Here is a 21,144-nt window from a genome sequence, read left to right as displayed (position 1 = left end):
ACCTCCCATAATGTTCCCTAAAAGGTGTAACTAAGGAGAGGTAAAAAAAAAAAAAGCAGTCAGAACAGATTAGAAACATGTTCTTGTTTTATTGTCAGAAGCCATGCTGCACTCATCCATACCCCAGGGTTACCCCCCTCAGAAATTCAGGGACCCTGCTCAGGCCAAAGGCAGTCCAGTTCACATTTCTAGGGAAACAACTGTTTCATAACATGAAAAAAGAAAAAAAAAAAATCTGATTCCAATCCTGTACAAAAGTGTTAAAAACAGTCCATCTTGGAGGGGTGTCCCATCCTGGTCCCTGTTCCTCAGTCCAACTCACTGTAACGGGACAGCAGACCTCTCTTCACCCCGCCCTGTAGCATCCGAGCACCCAGGCTGTCACCCGCAACCCCGTCACTGAGATAGAGGGGAGAAGCAAAGTCAGACTAGTCTTCACATCTCACACAACCAGACTGTCACCTGCAACCCGTCACTGAGATAGAGGGGAGAGGGACAGTCAGACTAATCTTCACAGAACAAGTAGAAACATTTCATTTGCTCTGGGGACCCAAGGCAGCTCCAGTGGCAGTACAACGGGAAGTGTAGAACAGGAGGTAGGAAGCATTTTTTTGTTGTTGCATGGGCTAGCCTATCAAGTGACTTAGTAGAATCAAACTATCAACACAAAAAAAATGATTCTGTCCAATTAAATCACATCTATGCTAAGAAGGGCCTAATCGCATTTTCTTGTTCCCAATTTCTTGTATGTATAAAATGGCCTTCCTTCGCATTAAACACCATGTATAAAATGTCAATCTGTTTGCATCTGAGTTGTATTTGTTTCTACCTCAGAGTACTGTCCCTGAAGTCCTTTCAAATCCATTTAAAACTTCAAAAGCTCAATTAAAACTAACTGGGATTCTTGAAAAGCTCAGTGAGCTATATTATGTAATGGGTGACAGTGAAGGATATCCTTCCATTCTGAGTTTGTACAGCAAGTCTATTTCTAATGCAGTGCCAGTGATTGGTGTTCAGCACTACAGGGCTGTGTATTTCTAATGCAGTGCCAGTGATTGGTGTTCAGTACCTACAGGGCTGTGTATTTCTAATGCAGTGTCAGTTAATGAGGTGTTCAGCACCTACAGGGCTGTGCATTTCTAATGCAGTGTCAGTGATTGAGGTGTTCAGCACCTACAGGGCTGTGCATTTCTAATGCAGTGTCAGTTATTGAGGTGTTCAGCACCTACAGGGCTGTGCATTTCTAATGCAGTGTCAGTGATTGAGGTGTTCAGCACCTACAGGGCTGTGCATTTCTAATGCAGTGTCAGTGATTGAGGTGTTCAGCACCTACAGGGCTGTGCATTTCTAATGCAGTGCCAGCGACTGGTGTTCAGCACCTACAGGGCTGTGTATTTCCTCTTCTTGGTTTCTGGTGGCTCTGGCATTCCGCTCTTCTCCCTCCTCTCCGCCGCTCTGTCTCTGTAACGCAGCTGGGAATGGGACATATATATATATAGGGTTATAAACTCTACACGCTTCAAGCTGGTAGAAAGTGCATGAGATGGAGCAGCAGCTTGCTAGGCAATGTGTGCATTAAAAGTCATGCTCCTCAACAATCCAATATCTGAAGTAGAGGATGGTGGAATGAGGCACAAACTCAGTGTTCTGACAGAGAGATATCAAACTAGGCAGGTTACTGAGACTGACAGACTCATTACACCAGTAAAAATGTCAGCACCCCAGACAAGAGAAATACTCTTTCAATCTTCTTTTCAAACACTCAGTGCAGTTAATTGCCGTAGATTGGTACTCAATTGTATTTGTGGGGGAAGGACAACCTTTGGCATTTTGAAATCAACACGTAAATAAATGCATTTATTGAATACCTGCCAATAGAATACGAGCAACGAGTTTCTACACAGCCTTAATTATAAATTCATGTGTTCAGCAGTGTGTATGGAATAGACTATGAATAACTCATGAATATTAAATAAATAACCTTAACCTCTATAACTACTACTGTATAAACACTACAGCCAGCATCTGTATTTCACTTGCATCTTTTAGATAATGTTAAGAAAATTCTAAACTTGTACTGTTAGGACAGGGTTTAATACTTAAACTATGAATGATTTCCACCCATCCCAGAAGCTGACCTCCATGTCTCCCCTCTCCACTCCCTCCAGGTCAGGCAGGCCAGAGCGACGCTGCTCCAGGTTTTGCTAAAACAGAAACAACAAAAAACAACATAAAAGTGTCTGTTAATACAAAACTAGAGCCACTGGTACAATGGGAAAAAAAGCACATGAAGGACCCTGTGGGTAGGGACCTAAATGGTGCCAGAGAATGTCATCACTAAGTTTTACCACAATTAGATAAGCAGTTCTGCAGAGAATGTCTGCATGCCTGAATGTCTCATCACAACTGGATAAGAATGATGTCCCTTAACCCTTAGAGGTCCATTTATTCAGCACTTGTCAGGTGCGTTAGGTCTAATTTATTTTCACACGCGCTGTTTAAAATAATTTTTTTAAACAGGTTTAAAAGGCCCTGCATAGCAAAAGGACATCAGTACTGCATCTTCAGCCAAGTCCCACCCCTTGTTCGCTGTATTTTTCACATATTTCTTTATAATTGTGCAAATTAATAAATCCTCTCAAGCACTTGTAGCGAAACTGAGCCCTGCTACTTGGACAGCTAAAGAATCAGTGAAGGACAGAGCAGATGGACGCTGTTGTGTTGATCTTGCCGAGGATTAAAGACTGTTGCAGCTGTTTTCTTGATTCTATCGTGGATTGAAAACTTTGTTGCAGACTTTGATCCGATTTGGGGATTGAAGACTTAGTTGCTGAGGCGAAAGCCTTTTGTACTGGACAATTAAAAAAACTGAGCTTCCAAACCAGCGGACCCAAAAGTCTAAGCTACCAGGAACCGTTCAGTATAACTAATTTTCCTTTCATAGAACTAAATTAATTAATTGTTACACATTCACGTAGAATTGAACTGTTAATTATTTAGTTTGCACACTGCGTGTGAAATAACTTTTAGTGAAACTTGATGAAGTAACTATAAGTAATCAACCTCACGTTGTTATTTTAAAAGTAAGCTTGCTATATTCTTAATCTATATACCATTACTAAGCTTAATGTCATCTATTTCTATCATTGATCTAAGATTGTCTGCACCATTTTAGTTTAGGCTGTGTGTGCACGTGGGCATTACCAAGCTACTAGCTACTCACAGCCTACTCATAGCTGCTGCTTTGTGTGTGAGGAGAAAGGCAGTGTCATATTTCACTGGCTCTGCTAGCTGCATAGAAGGCAGAGAGAGCTTTTGACTTGTGTTTTGTGCTTAGAAACTAAGATATATACTTTGACTTTTCTGATTTCTGTTTAACGTGTACTAAATAAAAATACTACTACTGACTAAACATTTCTTGAGTCTAGTGTGTATGTGTGTTCATAGTAAATTCTCGATCTTGTAACACGTCAACGAAATATGTTTAATAACTAATCAACCCAGATAAACTTGAAATAAATGATTGAATTGTTCCTACATACTGTTTACAAATGTTTATTTTAAAAAGTTCATTGCATGTGTTACCATTTACCAAAAAAAAAGTTTATTTTATTGTGCATGTTTAATTGTTTAAAAAAGTAGTATTTGTATTGTTCATAAAATCTATGTGTGTTTTGCTTATTTTTTGAGGATGTCCAATTTGTAATTTCTGGCAAATACAATTCTTGACTTCAAATAGTAAAACATGTAAAAATTTGTTCGGATATTTGCCACAGCACTAAATAATGGCGATAACTTTATTATGACAATTAGTAAAAGTCAGGCAAAATAAAGGCTTAAATTTTAACAGAACCTAAGAAAAGTAAAACTGACCCTGTCACCTTCCTTGCTTGACTCGCCTTAAGTTCTGCGCTGTAGGGATGTTCCCAAGTCTCTCAATTAAAAAAAAAAAACTTTGATCTTGTTCGCCCAGAGAAATACAAACAGACCAAATTTATTTGGAAGGTTTGGCATTTAACATGCTATCTGGGTGAGTGTTTTCACTTTCATTCCATTCCATTCCAAAATAACCATGTATTGTAAACCTCTCTAAGAAGATATATTTGAATTTCCTATTTAACATAATTGTCGTTATAGTAAACATTTCACTCAGTTATTTATTGCTGCCCTCACATTAAGTGGCGCTCCGCAGCCTCTGTGTACAGGATATATATAAATATTCATTCACCATACTGACTGACAAGTTACTGTTATTATTATTATTTACTGACTAGTAAAACTGGATGCTCTGTTGCGCTTCCGAAAGTATTAATACTTACCAAGCCGTTTGGTATGCATTCTGGGAGCTGTAGTTCAAACTGGAGAGCGTGTCTACATGACTGCATTGTTTACAGGCATATCCCATTGTTTACATGCATATCCCAGAGTGGCCTGACGTTCAGCAGCGGTATTCCTTGCTAAGAATTTTTAACGAAGTCCCGGATGTTAGGCAGTTATCTTTTTATTATTAATAGTTCCAACAGTATTTTTTTTTTTTTTAATTGACTGCTACCAGCAAGCCACGGATACCTTTAATAAATTTGTATTTTGGAAGTGGCAGCTATATCCCTTCCCTTCCTGTGTCAGTTCGGGTATGTGCAGTGTATACCTCCTTAAACTTCAATTTTCTGAGAAAGTTCTTCTTGAAAATTGATTCGTAACCAAATCATTCGTAACTGTATTTACAGTATAATCGTAAATCTCGAAAAACTACTCACTTCTAAATCTTTTGTAGTCATTTTGTATTACTTTAGTATAAATACATGTTAATTTGGATTCATATGTTGTTTTTTTCTGACTTTATGTGAACGAAAAGACACACATTTGCCCGTTTTCCCATTGAAAATAGTGATATTTTGAAATAGCACTGTCCTGGTCACAAAAGCAAAGTTTGTGGGGAATAGCCATTTTCTGTACTTTTGAGGCATAAGCAATTATGAAATAACACTTGCTACCCAGGAACAAAAAATTGTTACACGGTGTTATCAGAGGTGCTCAATCACTAAAGACAATGCATCAAGACAGGTTCTTCACTATTGAGACTCCTCCAGGAAGGCAAGAAAGTGAGAGCACTCAAAAGGCAAATATTGTTCAGAGACAGGATGTTACTGTATTGCAATTTCAGGGGTAAAAATAGCAATGAATTATTTAAAAAATCTGGCACCTGGCATGCACATTCAATATACACCTGGAGTGTCATAAAGGTAAGGGGACAGTAAAAATTTTTTCTATAATGTATAGACATTACTGGACAAGGTAATCAGTGCTGGTTACCTTGTGCAGCTCTGAGAGCTGCTGGTGTCTCAGCAGGGCCTCCTTGCTGGGGAACTGCCTCCTGCACAGCAGGCAGGCCATCTTGTTCCAGTCGGTGAGCCTCTCCTCCCGGTCCTCGCTCCTCTCCGTCTCGTCGTCGCTGTCACTCTCCCCGCTGTACGCAGCCACCAGGCCTTGGGGTGGGCTGGCCTTCTGGAGACAGACAATGAGACAAGCTCGGGTCAAACGGGTAAAGTGTGAGCTTCATTTATTTTCGTGAGATTTCCTCCAATGTAGCCACTTACCGGTGCTCATTATTCAGCACACTACAAGTTGCATGCAAACAAACACACTGTGGATTATTTATTTTGAAGGCCCTCCCTCATCCAGTTTGGATCTAGTAATTTGAAACCGGGACACTTGAGTGCTACATTTCTGATATGGAGTGGAGCAAAGCAGACACACTCACCCCCCTCTCCTCACTTCTTCTCAGTTGGTCCATCAAGGTCTGCGGTCTCTCTGCCAGAGTCCCCTGGATGGAAGAATGAGAAATTAATTCAATGCATGTGTAATGAAAAAAAAATACCAGGTGCTGTCTAAAGAAAGGCGAGCATTTTGAAAACTATGAGAGAAAGTGGTTTGGATTATTTGTGCTTTAAATTATTTAATGGTTGACATTTTATGAAACACAGGATGACAAAGGATAAAACCAGTACATTTCTAATAGAGACATGTGTCTCCATTAACCCTGACCTACAATAAAGAACGCCCTGGCCAAGCTGCTAATGAATGGATCAGCAGTTGTGTCTAAAATTCAGGTATAGGCTTCTTTGCCATACACAAAGCTCTGCAAACTGGACTTTGTTTACGAGTTTTTCAGACTTAGAAGATGTGTATTGATCAGTTTCAACACGCACAGACTGCAGTGGAGCGAGACCTCACACCCACATCATAGCAGGTTTGGTGGTCGAGTGGTAAAAGAAAAGGGCTTGATACCAGTAGGTTCCTGTTTTAAATCCTGGCTCAGACCCGGACCCTGAGCAAGTCACGTAACCTCAGTGTGCACCTTCCAAGGCCTTATTCTATTTTAAGTGGCTCTGCAGCAGCAGTCGGGATGCATAATCCACCCCCTAGTCTCAAAGTCACTTTGAATAAAAGCATTTGCTAAATGACTAATGAATCCTTTGCAGTCCATTTATTCAGAGCTTGTCAGGCGCCAATATATTTTTACACGCGCGGTTTAATTTATTTTTTTTCAGCATAAAACAGATTTAAAAGGCAGTGAATCAAAAAAGGCCACTCAGTACTGTATCTCCAAGCCCCACCCCTTGATCGCTGTATTTTTCACATACCTCTTTACAGACGTGCATATTGATAAATCCTCTCCTGATCACTCGTTTTATCACCAAACTCCTCAATAATGTGATCCAAGTCACTACTTTATTACTCTAACATTTCAAAAAGCTCTGCAAATGTCAGTGATATTCTTTGAGCGCTGGATGCAGAAGCAGCTATCTCCTTTGTTTATGTCCGTATTATCTCTGTGGTGCATGGGGCCATCAGATACACCCTTCGCCAACCCCCTCCCTCCATTCGGCTCCTATCGATCTCACTCAGCCATTGAAAGGTTTTCTCGTCTTTTTTGGAGAAAATAACGACTACAGACCCGTGCTTTACGTCTTTTTGACGATGTGGCCTGGTCCAACATAGGACCGCAGAGGGTTAATAATAATACTCATCATCACAGCTTCTGTACCTTCTTCTCCAGGATGGCGTAGCCGGCATCAGCACTCGCCGACTCTCTCCTCTCATCCTCTCGCGAGTTCAGGGGAGTGAAGCTTGTTCTGAAATTCTCCTTCTGCTTGTTCAGGCTCTTTGCCCAGCGCTCCATGTCCTTTGCAATCTGAGAAGAGTGAAGAGGTGAGAGACGAGCCCTGCTACTTCCCTTCCAGTCATTCAGCATGAGATCACACTGCATCCCTTCCTCCCAGTCCCTTAGCACGAGATCACACAGCATCCTTCCATCCCAGTCTCTCAGCACGAGATCACACTGCATCCCCCCCTCCCTGCAGTTCAGTGTAAAACATCTACTGTTGACTTTCTGTGAATGGATGGAGTAACTGCAACATTTGCACTGACCATTAAAAGTACAACCAGGTATCCTTGTTCTGAATTATTTACAGGTTATTGAATAAAAAAAGTAACTTAGATTCATCTGATGTCAGTACTTGATGGCTAGTTGTAATTAGTAATGTTAAACTATTGTAATGTTGGAATGTATTTTCTATTGTTTTGGCCAGGTTATAATATTTAAACTAAGATTATTTTATAAATATTATTTGTTAGAATTAAACAGATGTAGAATATTTAGGTTGCTATATGATATGTGTTATTTTATTCCGAATACACTACAGCAAAACTTACTATTTGGTGGTTTGCGCAATATTATGCTACTGTTGCTTTAAATGGAAGAGATACATGCTGTGACGTCGCTGCTCATTGAGTTCTGTATTTTAATTCAGTAAACAAAAGGAAAAAAATGGTGCCTACGGAAATAGGGTATTGAACAAATAAATCTGGTTTTGGACATGGTTTGAACACTGTCTACCCGGCTAAACATTATCGGCTTACACTATTATGCTGTCTACTTGTGCACACGCATTTGCCTTTTATTCTTTGTATCGTAAGGGACAAGAGTTAGGGTAATCGAATATATAAAAACGTTGTACCTTGTGTTTTCAAGTAAGAAACTGTTCAAAGTTCCCATCCCTAATCCTAATAATAAATACTATTAAAACAACATTCATAATACAAAATAATAACAATCCTTCTCAGAGCGTTGTCGCTTGTAGCCAATCTTGCCAAGTGCTACCAACAAGTTCCTTAACTACTATAAAACTGGTATCTAATGTGTAGGTTAGTGATCATATAATCGTGCACAGTAAATCCTCTAGTACTTTCTACTGGCAGATCCTTGACTTAAGAATTAACTTTAAAATAATTAAAGAATCTTTACGTATGTGTTATGAAAATGCTTAAATGGCACACAACCACTCTAATTTCAGTGCCTGAAGCGATCTCTTTTCCTTGTTGTGTCAAGGCAATAAAGCTATGCAGAAATCAAATATTAATTTCTGCACCTTTGTGCAGTTTCGCCATTTTAATGAATTTCTCACCAAATCTAGTGGCTAAGGGCTGACATGGCGAGATTTGTTGTCAAATGCAGCTAGCTACAAATCTAGCGATTTCCAGGACAGTCATCTGACAATTCCAGAGATATAAAATTGGTAAAACGTTTTCATTATCATGTATTAGCAATGTCCTTTTACAAGAATCATTGTCAGGGGAATTAAATGAAATCCAATAATGCCCCGCCCCATCTGAACACACAAGGAACTTCAATGTGTCCTCGGCTTAGCAATGGGTTCCCAGGAGAGGCCAGATTTCACGTGACACCACACCGGCATGATCACCCCGCCCCCCCAGCGTTCCTGTACTTCCAGATTTAGGACTACATCACATCTCATGATATGGTTCCATAACATCAGCAATGTTTTGCAGAACAAGAAACAGTGATCTAAGATGCTGAACGTTTTACAGCTAAAGAAATGTGAAGTATAAAAGGTAATTATGTACCGTTTTTGCAGCCCCTTCAATTTGCCACCCTAGGCAGCCACCTGTTCTCTCTATATGGTTACGCCAGCCCTGCTCTCTCCCAGTCCATCAGCTCTAACTTCAAGAGACGCACTGCATCCCTAGACCACAGCACTTCCATCGCTCCCATTCTGAGTTCTAACTACTAGGCCACACTGCTTCCCACACTTCCAATCTCTGATCTCTAACCACTAGTTACACTACTTCCGTATCCCCTGGTCTCTCAGCTCTGTTCATCACCCTACTCGATGCTCTGTCCCCTCCTTGAGTGGCAGTCCCCCCCCTTGTCTCTCTGCACTGTCCCCACCCTGTGTGTAAGACAGTACCCTCCCTCCTAGTCTCTCAGCACTGTGTCCTCCCTCCTAGTCTCTCAGCACTGTCCCCTCCCTCCTAGTCCCTAAGCTCTGCCCCCCTCCCTCCTGGTCTCTCAGCTCTGTCCCCTCCCTCTTGGTCTCTCAGCTCTGCACTGCCCCCTCACTGTGTGAGGGGGCTGTGCTGGGCGGCTTCTCTCCTCTCACCTGCTGGGCAGTCTTGTTCTTGGGCTTCTCCCTCTTCTCTTTGCTGCTGTTGGTCTGTGCAGAGCTTCCCTGCTGGTCGCTGCTCCTCTGCGCTGCAGGGATGTAGGTACGCCTCTCTCCATCCCAGTACATGTACTGCTGGCTCTGGGTATTGTAGTAATACTGCAACATCGACAAAACAGCACAGCATTTCAATTGGGGGGAAAAAAAAAAATTATATATATACATTTTTTTTTGTGGTAGTTCTATAGAATTGATAGATAGCGTCAGCCCATAGTAATAAAAAAAATAAAATAAATCCCATTTCAAAAAGTTATGCTGGTTTGCCTAAGAGACAAGGATAAAGCCAGGTTGTCTAGCTACGTACATGTACAGGGTGAATCATCATAACTCGCGCAACATTATTCTTTTGCATTGTTTTTAATGTTAACATTATTGAACAACCCTCTGGTGTCCAAAAGGTGTGTCCAGAGGGTCTGTCAGGCGAATTTTCCATTAGATTTCTCCATTGTGTACCCTGCAGTTTTCAGATCAGACTATACTGCACAAATAATTATGAATCACCCTGCAGATAGCTACTTCTAGATTCTGCACATTAGTTGGAGTAAAAGCTTTAAGAAACACCATTTAGTTGGCTCTAACTAGTTTAATTGCAGTGTCACTGCCAGCCTTACCTGCGAGTTGGGGTCGTAGTAAAGCCCGGTTTGGGGGTCGTAGTAGTAACCAGATGCCTCGTCGTACTGGTACGTAGACACATCAGGTACAGCTGTAAAGAGTCACAAACACGACCCTCACTTCACAGTGCTGAATAGAACCCCTTCAACAACGCTAGGTTTGAAAGTCATGTGCATGCAGTTATCATGAAAACAACAGACAGGCTGTCATAGCCTGTGTCCATAGTCCATAATACTTTGTCTCATTCCTTTGTTTAGAGGAATATATATAATATATATATATATATATATATATATATATATATATATATATATATATATATATACACACACACACACACACACACACACACACATATATTATATACTGATATAATAATAATAATAATAAATAATAATAAGCAGCCCTAATTCTGTGTAATAATATAAAAACAAAAAGGAGCCTATGGAAGACCTTGAATAAAGAAAATGATTTCTTGGTCCATAGTCTAGACAAGGGGTGTAAATCATTTTGAGTTTAAAACGTTAGTCAAGTGTCAAACGTTTTTAATTTTGCTTAAACGTTTAAACTTTGTCAAAAATGTGCAGGTCAAATATTAAGAAGTGGGTGTCTTCAAATAACGGCTACTCAAATTATTTTATTTTTTTTACTTTCTACCTTTGTCTCGTGGCATCAATGTCATTGGAAATTCACCTCCCAATGCCCAGCATGCCTTTGGTGACTGGTCTGTTTTTACTGAAGCTTTATCTAGCGTGGCGGAGGCGGGGCCCAGACATGCAAGCGAAATGTTAGGAAATGTGATCAAATTTGGGCTGAAAACCTAACACGGTTGATTATTGAGATGATCGCAAATGGCATGCAACCAATTCAATTGTGGAGGATACCGGATTCAACTTTAATGTGTTTTGTTGAGCCAGATTACAGAAGACTTGATTTTTTTTCCCCTTTATTTTGCTAAAGTGGTGATGTTAATACATTTATTTATTTACTTATTTTTTTAAACTGAAGATTGCTTCCATTTCATGTTTAATTTTTTGGTATTTTATTTACTGATGTCTATCAGATAAGTACAAAACTATTGCTATTAGTAAATTACTATTATATATTTATTTTTAAATGGAATACTGATTCTTTGAATTCACATGATACTGTACTTGGAAGGAAGTCAGTTTGGTGTGAACATAACTACTTGTCTCATATACAGAAAGCAGGATAAATTAGTGATTTGGATTTTAGCACTGTTTGAATAATTAGACTGGATAACATTTCTGTAATAATGTAATTAATGCTCGCCCTCTAATCTAAACAGACCATTATCGTACCGCCGATGCTACTATTATTTCACATTGCTTCACTGTTTTTGCACATTTATTCTGTCAAACAACTGGGCATTTAAAAAGGCCAACCTTCATTTTTCATTCAAGCTGAACGTACAAACGAGATTGCACATATTAATAAGCGAATAATCTTTACTAAAGCTATAATGAAAAATAAAGCTTTTTTTTGCTAGACACATTATTACAATCGTTAAGACGAGTAACCGTATTTAAATTGTTGGAGATAGTTGGACTGTGATGTTATAAACCTTTCAGTTAAACAGACTGGTTTATTTTATATAGATACCAGGCTGCTCTCTGCTTAATGTCTAAGACCAATTCCCCACAAGCGGGACGGATTTCACATTAAAAGTTATTTGCATACAAATTAAGAATTCTCTTTTCAGGGTAACCAGATATCTCACCTTCTCCGCATCCTCAAGATACACCTGTTTAGACTGTACTTATAGATCTCTTGATCTACCCCTCCTACTATGCACTGCATTCACCTGACTTACACACCATACTACCGGATCCTTAGCCGATGTTCTATCCTTGCACTACTAATATGTCATTGTAAATAGAACTTATTGCATGCTAGTTTCATATTGTATTTTAGTAGTATCATTTGCACTTATTGTAAACTACAGTATTTAAATATTAATCTTGCATTGTGACCTTGTACTGCCCTCTAACACCTGTAATTCACCTTGGATGAAAGGAGCCTGCCAAATAAATAAATGAAACAAATGGCTGTAGAAGCCCAGCACAGTAGTTGAATGGTTTGGCAGGCTGGCACATGCAGTGAGTGGACAGCGGGTCTGTGCACTCACGGTATTGCTGGCACTCTAGTGCTGTGCCGGGGGTGGCAAGCTGGCTCGTCGTGGCTGGCTGTGGCTTGCCCACAATTTCAGCTTTGTGGGCAGTCGGTGCCTGGGAGTACAGTACAGCCTGGGGGAGAAGGAGAATTTCAATGCAAAGCTGTCTGTCTGTACGTATTTCTATTAAGAGGGCGCACAGATCATTTACAAATGAACTGAACTCAATTTAAATGGGAATTATTTTCACACGTCACTGTAAAAGTGCTCAAATGGACAGCATTTAAGTTTTAAGCTCGCCAACCACACTAAATATTGCACATTGTAGTGCTGCAGCTAATATTGAGCTTTTACTCAAAGACTGCATAACATTATGACTGAAGCTGGTAAGAATAAACATGGGAGCATGCAACTAAGAACACTTAACACTAAGCTTATTTCGGTTTTAAAACATTGAAAGCTTTAATTTAGTCCTTTTAGAAAAATCTGCAAACTTTGCACTGTCATGGAAGCTTACTGAAATACGTCCTTTTGTAAAGGATGTTCACTGTATGTTGTAATTGCAGAGAACTGGAAACTACGCTCCTGCTAAAACCCACAAGAGGGAAACCACATACAACTCCGTAAAACCTAAAGTTACTCTAGTTCTTTAAATACCAAATTAAAAAAAAACAAAATGTAAATGGATTTTAAACTGGTTTTAAAGTCATTTTACTGAGGTATGACCATGGTATACTGACGATTATCATACCACCAATTTAATACTGTGACATCTCTAATACGAACATGAAAACCCATGTGTCACAGCACTATCAATATCATGGCTATTGTTCTTTTGAATTATAATTAAAAAATTTAGTTTCATAAACATGGTTATTTTTGTTAACAGATTCATTTCAAGCAAACCCTATTCTGTGGACACACTTTTTTTTGGCTTTTTCTTTGCTCGTTTGTTAATGAGCCGAAACCAGGGTGTCCCTCCCTCGGTCTGTGTCTCCCTCCCTCCCTCCTCTCTCTCACAGAGGTATAACCTGTCAGATTCCTTACCTGTGCTGTCTGAATGCTGGTTGTAGTGGTGACATGCTGCTGGGATGTTGTTGTCTGGGGTAACTGGACTGTCTCCACTCCTGGTGCTTCAGGCTCCAATGATACAGCTGGATCAGCTACTGAAAAAACAGAATTCTTGCTTTATTATCTCAGTTAAAGGCAATGAATCACATTCAGTATCAAGGCCACCCTTGTATTCAGTAATAAATCACCTCTCTAACAACATCAACGTGCTTTAAAAACTGCCAAACCCTCCGAAACCTGAGTTATTCAAAATAAATTGAATCTACTTGAATGGTCTATTTTCAGGAGCTACAGAGAAAGGTTGATAGTTCATACAGTATTGAACCCTTCTGAAGCCTCTCCTTTGTTAATGTAAAGTCGTTCCAATGGCACTAACCTATGGTGGATGGCAGGTATGCCCCCATGAGCCCTGCCCCTGTGTTGCCGGCTGTGGTGACTGTGGGAGGCATGCTCTGCCCATCGTAGCCTTGCTGGTACTCCTGCGCATCTGCGTACAGTACACCTGGCTGCTGGTACAGGCTGTAATCGCCCTGCTGAGACACGGCCTCCGAGCTCTGCACAGTCTGCAAACACAAGCACAACAGAGCTTTCGTTATTCCCATGCTGGTACTATAGAGCCTCTGCGTACAGCACGCCTGGCTGTTGAAACGGCCCCAGAGCTCTGTACAGTCTGGAAAACACAAGCAGACCAGAGCTTTCATTACTCTCATGCAGTGGGTGAAATGCCCTGCCAAGGGGACTTGGTGGATGTGGCTCTGATGGGAAAACAATTTAGAGACATGCGCTGCATATATCTGTAGAACCGCTTATCCTTAGACCTGGTCAGATAACTTGTCGTCATGGAATTCATTTTCATTGTTATGCTGATGACCACGCAATTATATCAGCAGGGTTCGGCATTAACCAAGGCCCAGTGGCCTGGGGCCGGTAGACAGCGCAGTTTTGCCGGTAGTTACGAAGCACCACAGGCTCGACTGGGCCGGTTACATTTAACTAGGATAATACTGTCACAAAGACGGCTGCAGTGGGTGAAGTCAGACCAGAAACAGGTACCAGGAATACCAGGAAATAAACAAGACAGGTGGAGTTGGGTGGAGCTGAGCGATTGGTTTCGCTCAGCATTTAATAATGAACAAACAGAAAATAAAAGGTTGTAAGGGCAAACAAAACACAGGACACGGTACATTCGCCAAAATAGAGACAAACAAAACGGACTACACAGACAAACATAGTGAGCTGATACTGACTATACACTAACATTAACACATTACACGTAACATACAACACAAATAGCCCAGGGGTGGGGAACTTTGCCACATATACCCCCCCCCACCCTTGTGCAAAGCACACCTGGCTTCAACAGCAACCTCCCCCCTTAAAAAACCCAGCAGTCCAGGCCAAGCAGAGCTAAGCAGAGCCGACAGCGACCCCAGGCGAAGCGAGGCAGGCACCTCCAAGCGATGACGTGAAGCTATCCTTGAGCAGTGTTGTGCAGACACCCCCGAGCGATGATGTGTGGGGAGTCAGGACAAGCTGGGGTGCGGGTTTTGGCCCTCTTCTTGGCCACTGCAGCCGGGCGGTTCTTCCCCGTGCTTCCCTCAGCAGCCTATGCAAGGGCTGCTGAGGACTGCCAGCATCTAGTCCTGGTCCTTCTGGTGAAGGGAGAGGCAGCTCCTGATCCTTTCCCTCTGTTGGTGATGGAGGCAGAGGCAGCTCCAGCTCCAGCTCCTCTCCTCATGATGGTAGGGGAAATGATACCAGCAGACATTCATCCTCTGCTGGTGGAAAAGGACCCAGCAGGCATTCATTCACCCTTTGCTGGTGGAGGTGGTGGAGGCAGAGGCAGCTCCTGCTGCTCTGCTCCTGCAGTGGAGGTGGCAGAGGCAGAGTGTAGTCTCCTGGCGACGGGGGTGGGAGCAGCGTGTAGTCTACCCTTCTTCCAGGGGACTGGTGCGGCTCTCCCTCTCTTGCAGGGGACTGGTGCGGCTCTCCCTCTCTTGCAGGGGACTGGTGCGGCTCTCCCTCTTGCTCTGGGGAGCAAAACACACTGGCTTCTTCCACTTGGGCATTAGTTCCCCCTCTGCATACTGCGTGGGGCATAGGGCCAACCGGAAAAAGACCTTCAGGCCATCGTCCCTGACCTCCTCTTGCTGTTGCAGTTTTCTTTTCCCCACCTTTCCCTCTTGGGCAGGTTCCTCCTCCTCATAGTGGCGGAAGGCACAGTTGGCGAACAGATGGTCCTGGTCGCAGAGGAGGCACCCTGGCGATGGCTTGTTATATCGCTGTGGATGTCTGGCCATTTTGTGTCGTCTGCGAATTTAACAAGTTTGCTTACTATACCAGAAAATAAATCATTAATGTAGATTAGGAATAGCAGAGGACCGAATACTTTCCCTTTCTGTGGATCGGTATTACGTTTGCAATTTTCCAGTCTGTCGGTACAACCCGTGTCAAGAGACTGTTGAATGGTCTTGGTTAGCGGTTTGTAAATAACTTCTTTCATTTCTTTGAGTACTATTGGGAGGATCTCATCCGGCCCAGGGAATTTGTTTATTTTAAGAGCTCCTAGTCCCTTTAACACTTCTGCCTCGGTTATGCTAGTTATTTAAAACTGGATAGGAAGTTATAAATTGATGGTGTGGAAATAAATTCTACTGCGATAGAAAAAACTAATCTTGCTGTAATTTGACTCTGCATTTTCTTTTGGGTCTTACCATTTCATTCTTCCATTTGCGTAATATTGCACGTCTCCATCCATCTCAGATGCAGCGAAGCTGGTTCACGCTTTTACTTCCACACGCACTGATTATTGCAATGGTCTGTTGGCTGGGGTGTCTGGCAGGGTCCATCAGAGGCTCCAGCTGGTACACAATTCAGCAGCTTAGCATCTGAGCATATGACCCCAGTCCTGGCCTCCCTCCATTGGCTGCCAGTGAGGTTCAGGGTCGACTAAGATTTTACTTCTTTCCTACAGGGCACTTAATGATTTGGCTCCTAAATATCTTAAAGACCTCTTACATGTTTATGCGCCCTCCCGTGTCCTTCGATCAGCTGATCTAAATCTTCTATTGGTTCTTAAAGCTAGGCTGCGGTCGATGGGTGACCAGGCTTTTTTTTTTTTGTCATGCCCAGCGCCTGTGGAACTCACTGCCACTCACATTAAGGAAGGTCTCTTCTCTTACAATCTTGTCAATTTTTTTAAATGATTTATTTTTAAATTGTATTGGTGTCGATCTCATTTTTGTTTTGCTGGGTTTGTTGTATTGTTACTGTTGTAGAGCCTTGAGATCCCTTGAAAGGCACTTATAAAATGCAATAAATTACCATTATTATTCTTTAACTGTCATGAAACTTGGCATTAACATTATTTTGCAGAAGTTGTTGAGAATTCTGGGAGCATACCTCTAGCCTTCCACAAATCTGTCACTTTTTTGCATAGGAAGACCTCCTAAAAGAACGCTTTATCTAAGAGAACATCCATGTTGTAAAACTGAATTTTCCCCAATGTAAATGTTCCGTTTAAAGCAGGGGTGTCAAACTCAATTTTACCAAGGGCCATATTTTAACTTAATGTTTAATTCGCCAGCCACAAAATGCACACCTTTTACATATACAGATGCATTTTAATAGGTGACAAAGAAAACGCATGTTTATATTCAGTTTTTAATAAACACATGTATGTTATATATGACTTATTAATTTAAAACACATGCTATCTATCTTACCTAGTTGCTGTCCTGTGCGTTCTCATTTACTGAAGAAATCTGGCACATTTTTTGTGCGACAAGCTTGTTAATATTGGGATTCATGTTTTGTGCTGAAACGATCTTTAGCATGGAGTATAGATGCTTGTCATTCAGGTGAGATTTATTAATTTATTTATTGAGCAGATTTATTAATCTTCATCAGTGAAAACAGCTGTTCGCAGAAGTACGTACTGCCAAACACTGACATGATGCCTGCAGTCTGAATGCAGAGCTGTGGGAATGTGGCTGGAAGGAAAGGGTAAAACTGCTCGGCCGAGACAGAATCAAACTTGGCCTTCAATGAACTACTGCACTGCAATTCAATAAATTCCATCTGGGTGTCTTCTGGTGCAGTTTCCAGATCTACACCAAATGGGTTTGAAAAAAGCTGAAACTGGAACTGCTACTTGTGAAAAATATGAAAAACAGTGCAGCAAACACACTACCAGGAAAAGTAAAATCTGCCATAGAATCACATACAGCTTGGCATGTTAGGAAATGGGAAAGGTTTTCTTGCTGCTTGTGTTTTTACTACACATGTAACTTTAGCTGAAGCACCTTAACACCGTCATACATTTCAGTTATGACTTGTACAGCCTTGCAGTTTCACATTTAAATTGTTGAGCTGTTCGGTTATATCGAAGAAAAATCCCAAATCACACAACCACTTTGCATCGGAAAGCTGTCTAATTTCTTTCCCTTTATTGTCCATAAAAATTTCTATTTCTTGATGCAATTCAAAGAACCCTGTATTTATGACATTGTATCTTTTTTGTGTTCCCTGAAAAATAGACAAGGGTTGGAATGGGCCGAAATGAAATAATCAGATATGCGTCACACTTGTTTAACACTTTGCAGTCCTATGTCAGACATCATCAAAAAGACATAAAGCACAGGTCTCTAGTCATTTTTTCTCTGGAAAAAGCCGAGAAAACTTTTCAATGGCCGAATGAAACCGAAAAAAAAAGGTGTTTCTCATAGCCCCATGCATTACAGAGCTAACACTGACATAGCAAAGGAGATAGCTGCTTCTGCATCCAGCGCTCAAGGAATATCACTGACATTTGCAGAGCTTTTTGAGATGTTATAGTAATAAAATAATGACTTGGATCGCATTATTGAGGAGTTCGGCAATAAAACGAGTGATCAGGAGAGGATTTATCAGTATGCATGTCTATAAAGAGGTATGTGGAAAATACAGCGAACAAGGGGTAGGGCTTGGCTGTAGATACAGTACTGAGTGTTTTTTTGCTGAGTGTAAAATAAACAGCGCATGTGAAAATAAATTGGACACAAAGTGCCTGACGAGCGCTGAATAAATGGACCGCTAAGGGTTAACCTTCACTGAAGTCAATATTTTATAGGGTTGGATAGGTGATTGCCTACTGTATTCTGTTAATTTTATAGGTTGACGCATGTGTGTCATGACATAAGTAAAATACATTTGTGTGTATTTATTCATATCTTAATTGGCATATTGTGTCCGGTGGTCAACTCTGTCTAAGGGAACATTTCGAATAAGAACACTTCGCTTGCTTCCCGAAGGGTGTTCTCTTGGCCAGAGACTACTGTATAGTCAAATATTGCTCCGGTTAATATCACACATCTGTTTATTATTATCAAGCTGAAATGACCCAACCACAACATAATGGGAGTCAATGGAAACAAGCTCCCGATAATATCACTTTGGTTAATGTCACATTCTGTTTGATATCAAGGAAATGTAAGCCACATAATTGATTTCCACACCACTTAATATCACTTCAACATGCCTGCATCAACTGTCCTGTATTTTGACACCTGTATGCACTCTACTCGTACACTTGTATTCAGACCCTGAAGTAGTTAATTGTACCAGTTTACTGGTTAAACCTGGAGAGGAATGGCCCTCCAGGACCATGATTGGTCACCCCTGGTTTAGAGTTTAAATCTTTATTTTTTCCTAAACTGTCATAGAAATGCATGTCAAATATAGGCCAGCTGTAGCAATTATACAGTATGACGTGTGCAGCGCAAACAGGGATTCCTAGCTGAAAACTGATGAAGACAGACAAGAAAGAAAAACTGCAATGCAGCAAAATTAGATGTTTTGTGTAGACTGTCTGTATTACAAGGCCTGTCTCCCGACATCAAGTTTATACATCTGGCACTTGGAAACTCTTGGGATAAACATTCCCTGATGCTATGATTCATACAACTGAATCAACAGTTTTTGCTCTGAACCATACTGAAAGACATACTGTCTGAAATGTCCTGAACTTCGATAAAGTAATTTTCCCAGCATTTCAATGTTTTCTCATGGACCCTGCAACTGAATTTACAGACCTGGTGTGGTGAGCTGTTTGTTTTTAAAGGGAGAGAGAGCAGCGTTTAAGGTTTAACTCCAGTTTGGTTACCTGGGTAACAGCCCACTGAGCTGCGGCGATGGCAGTGCTGGCAACTGTGGCAGCACTGACCCGACTACCATCTGTAAGGAACACATCCCTGAGAGAGAGAGAGAGAGAGAAAAATACTGAGCATAGTACAGGCTTAGGACCACAGCCCTGAGATCAAAACCGCAGGTGCCAGACACACACACACACACACACACACACACACACACACACACACACACACACACACAACATCCGATACATAGGTACCAATGAGTAACAACTCTACAACAAAATATAATTATTAAACAAACTGTTTTGGACAATTCGACTCCCTTGTGTCTCGGTGAAAAAATCCCTGGTCACCAAAACTTTGGACCAAGGTCCTCTGATCAGACTGCGTTTAAACGACTTAGGGTGGGTTTCAGAAGTGGACACCACCGTGTGGTTAGTCGTCTTTGGTTCAATATTCGGTTAAAAAATGGCTTTGTGTTCCCTCAGCTTTAAACAATAAAAAACTGAAGCAGTATCTTAGTAGCAAAGCAGTTAGATTAAACTATTTAAACAAGCTTTTTCATTTTAGTAAACTAAACCTGCATTGGGTTTGACATATTCTCATTTAATTTGTTTGATGGTCCAGCTTCTTAAGGGGACACTGGTTGTCAGAATGACTCTTAACTGAAAAGATTAGATAGGTCTGCTTTAATAGGATTACAGAATTAAAAGTTGAGAATAAATCTGATGCAACATATCACATTCCTCCGATTATAAGTGGTTACCGTTTGGACCCCTTGGCAAACTCCACAGCGACGATTTTCCCATCAATGTTTAGGGGAGGTTGGAGAGCCTGCAGAATCTGCAAGAGCTGAGATGCCTCCTGAAACACAAAGCACCCGACAGTACAGTACAATGCAGCCGTCATACCGGTAGCAGTGTTATTAGTTTATTTTTATGTAGCATTAGAAAAAATGACATTGGTTTTATAGTTTTGCGTGTACATATACCCGTTTACACCTGTACACGGGTATATGTACATATCTGTTTCTTTTGAAATATGTATTTCATTATATTTTTTCACTGTTTGTAGTCATGCTGTATATGCTCTCATTTTAAAAATAAAGCCTGTTATGTTTAATTTTCCATTAAATAGTGTTTCTGCAATTCAAATGTTAGATATGACGTTCATGAATAAAACTTTTCAGTTGTATCCGATAGCATGTCTTTCATTTCATAACGAAGCAGTTTAAAAATGTATGGGTCATAGTGACCCGCATGGCGGTTCCAGGTAGTTTGAAAATCCGGCGGTTCTAGTGTTAAAAGATTCATTCCTTGCTGGTTGACTCCTGTAAGTGATTCATTCTTTACAAACACAACTCAGTAAGCTTTAAAAATCAGGACCAGTTGCACGGATAGGGAAACTGTGACCCTGAGCAAGACAAAGACTAAGCATGTTTCAATATTTCTATACAGTAAGGGCAGTATAATCATGTTTTAATGCAATGCCTCTATACAGTAGTGTATATAATCATGTTTTAATGTAATGTATCTATACAGTAAAGGAGTGTATATAAGCATGTTTTAATGCAATGTATCTAAGCATGTTTTAAAACTGGCACTGCCATAGCCGCTTTTTGAATGCCTTTTGCCATTCAAATTGAAATATCTCTGCGTATGTGAATACC

At 40.9% G+C, this 21,144-nt stretch overlaps 1 protein-coding gene across 7 annotated transcripts in view; it reads right to left on the bottom strand.

The window, feature by feature from the left end:
* Nucleotides 1–69: 69 nt before the first annotated feature.
* Nucleotides 70–21,144, bottom strand: part of rbm10 (RNA binding motif protein 10) — a 49,337-nt gene continuing 28,262 nt past the window's right edge. For 6 of the 7 annotated variants that reach the window (XM_041274365.1, XM_041274370.1, XM_041274371.1 and 3 more), the window contains 13 exons: nucleotides 20,242–20,339; nucleotides 19,487–19,574; nucleotides 13,721–13,907; nucleotides 13,321–13,439; nucleotides 12,289–12,406; nucleotides 10,139–10,230; nucleotides 9,465–9,626; nucleotides 7,049–7,195; nucleotides 5,762–5,824; nucleotides 5,314–5,505; nucleotides 2,139–2,204; nucleotides 1,384–1,472; nucleotides 70–399 (listed from right to left, as the gene is read on the bottom strand). In XM_041274365.1, coding sequence (XP_041130299.1) covers nucleotides 309–399; nucleotides 1,384–1,472; nucleotides 2,139–2,204; nucleotides 5,314–5,505; nucleotides 5,762–5,824; nucleotides 7,049–7,195; nucleotides 9,465–9,626; nucleotides 10,139–10,230; nucleotides 12,289–12,406; nucleotides 13,321–13,439; nucleotides 13,721–13,907; nucleotides 19,487–19,574; nucleotides 20,242–20,339 — 1,512 coding nt within the window. In that variant the 3' untranslated portion in view covers nucleotides 70–308. The remainder of the gene's footprint in view (nucleotides 400–1,383; nucleotides 1,473–2,138; nucleotides 2,205–5,313; nucleotides 5,506–5,761; nucleotides 5,825–7,048; nucleotides 7,196–9,464; nucleotides 9,627–10,138; nucleotides 10,231–12,288; nucleotides 12,407–13,320; nucleotides 13,440–13,720; nucleotides 13,908–19,486; nucleotides 19,575–20,241; nucleotides 20,340–21,144) is intronic. The other variant, XM_041274367.1, reaches the window with a different exon arrangement.

The sequence above is a fragment of the Polyodon spathula genome, chromosome 16 (genome assembly GCF_017654505.1).
Source record: "Polyodon spathula isolate WHYD16114869_AA chromosome 16, ASM1765450v1, whole genome shotgun sequence".
Lineage (NCBI taxonomy): Eukaryota > Metazoa > Chordata > Actinopteri > Acipenseriformes > Polyodontidae > Polyodon > Polyodon spathula.
Note: the sequence above shows the minus strand (reverse complement) of the source record. Positions and strands in the feature narration are given on the sequence as shown.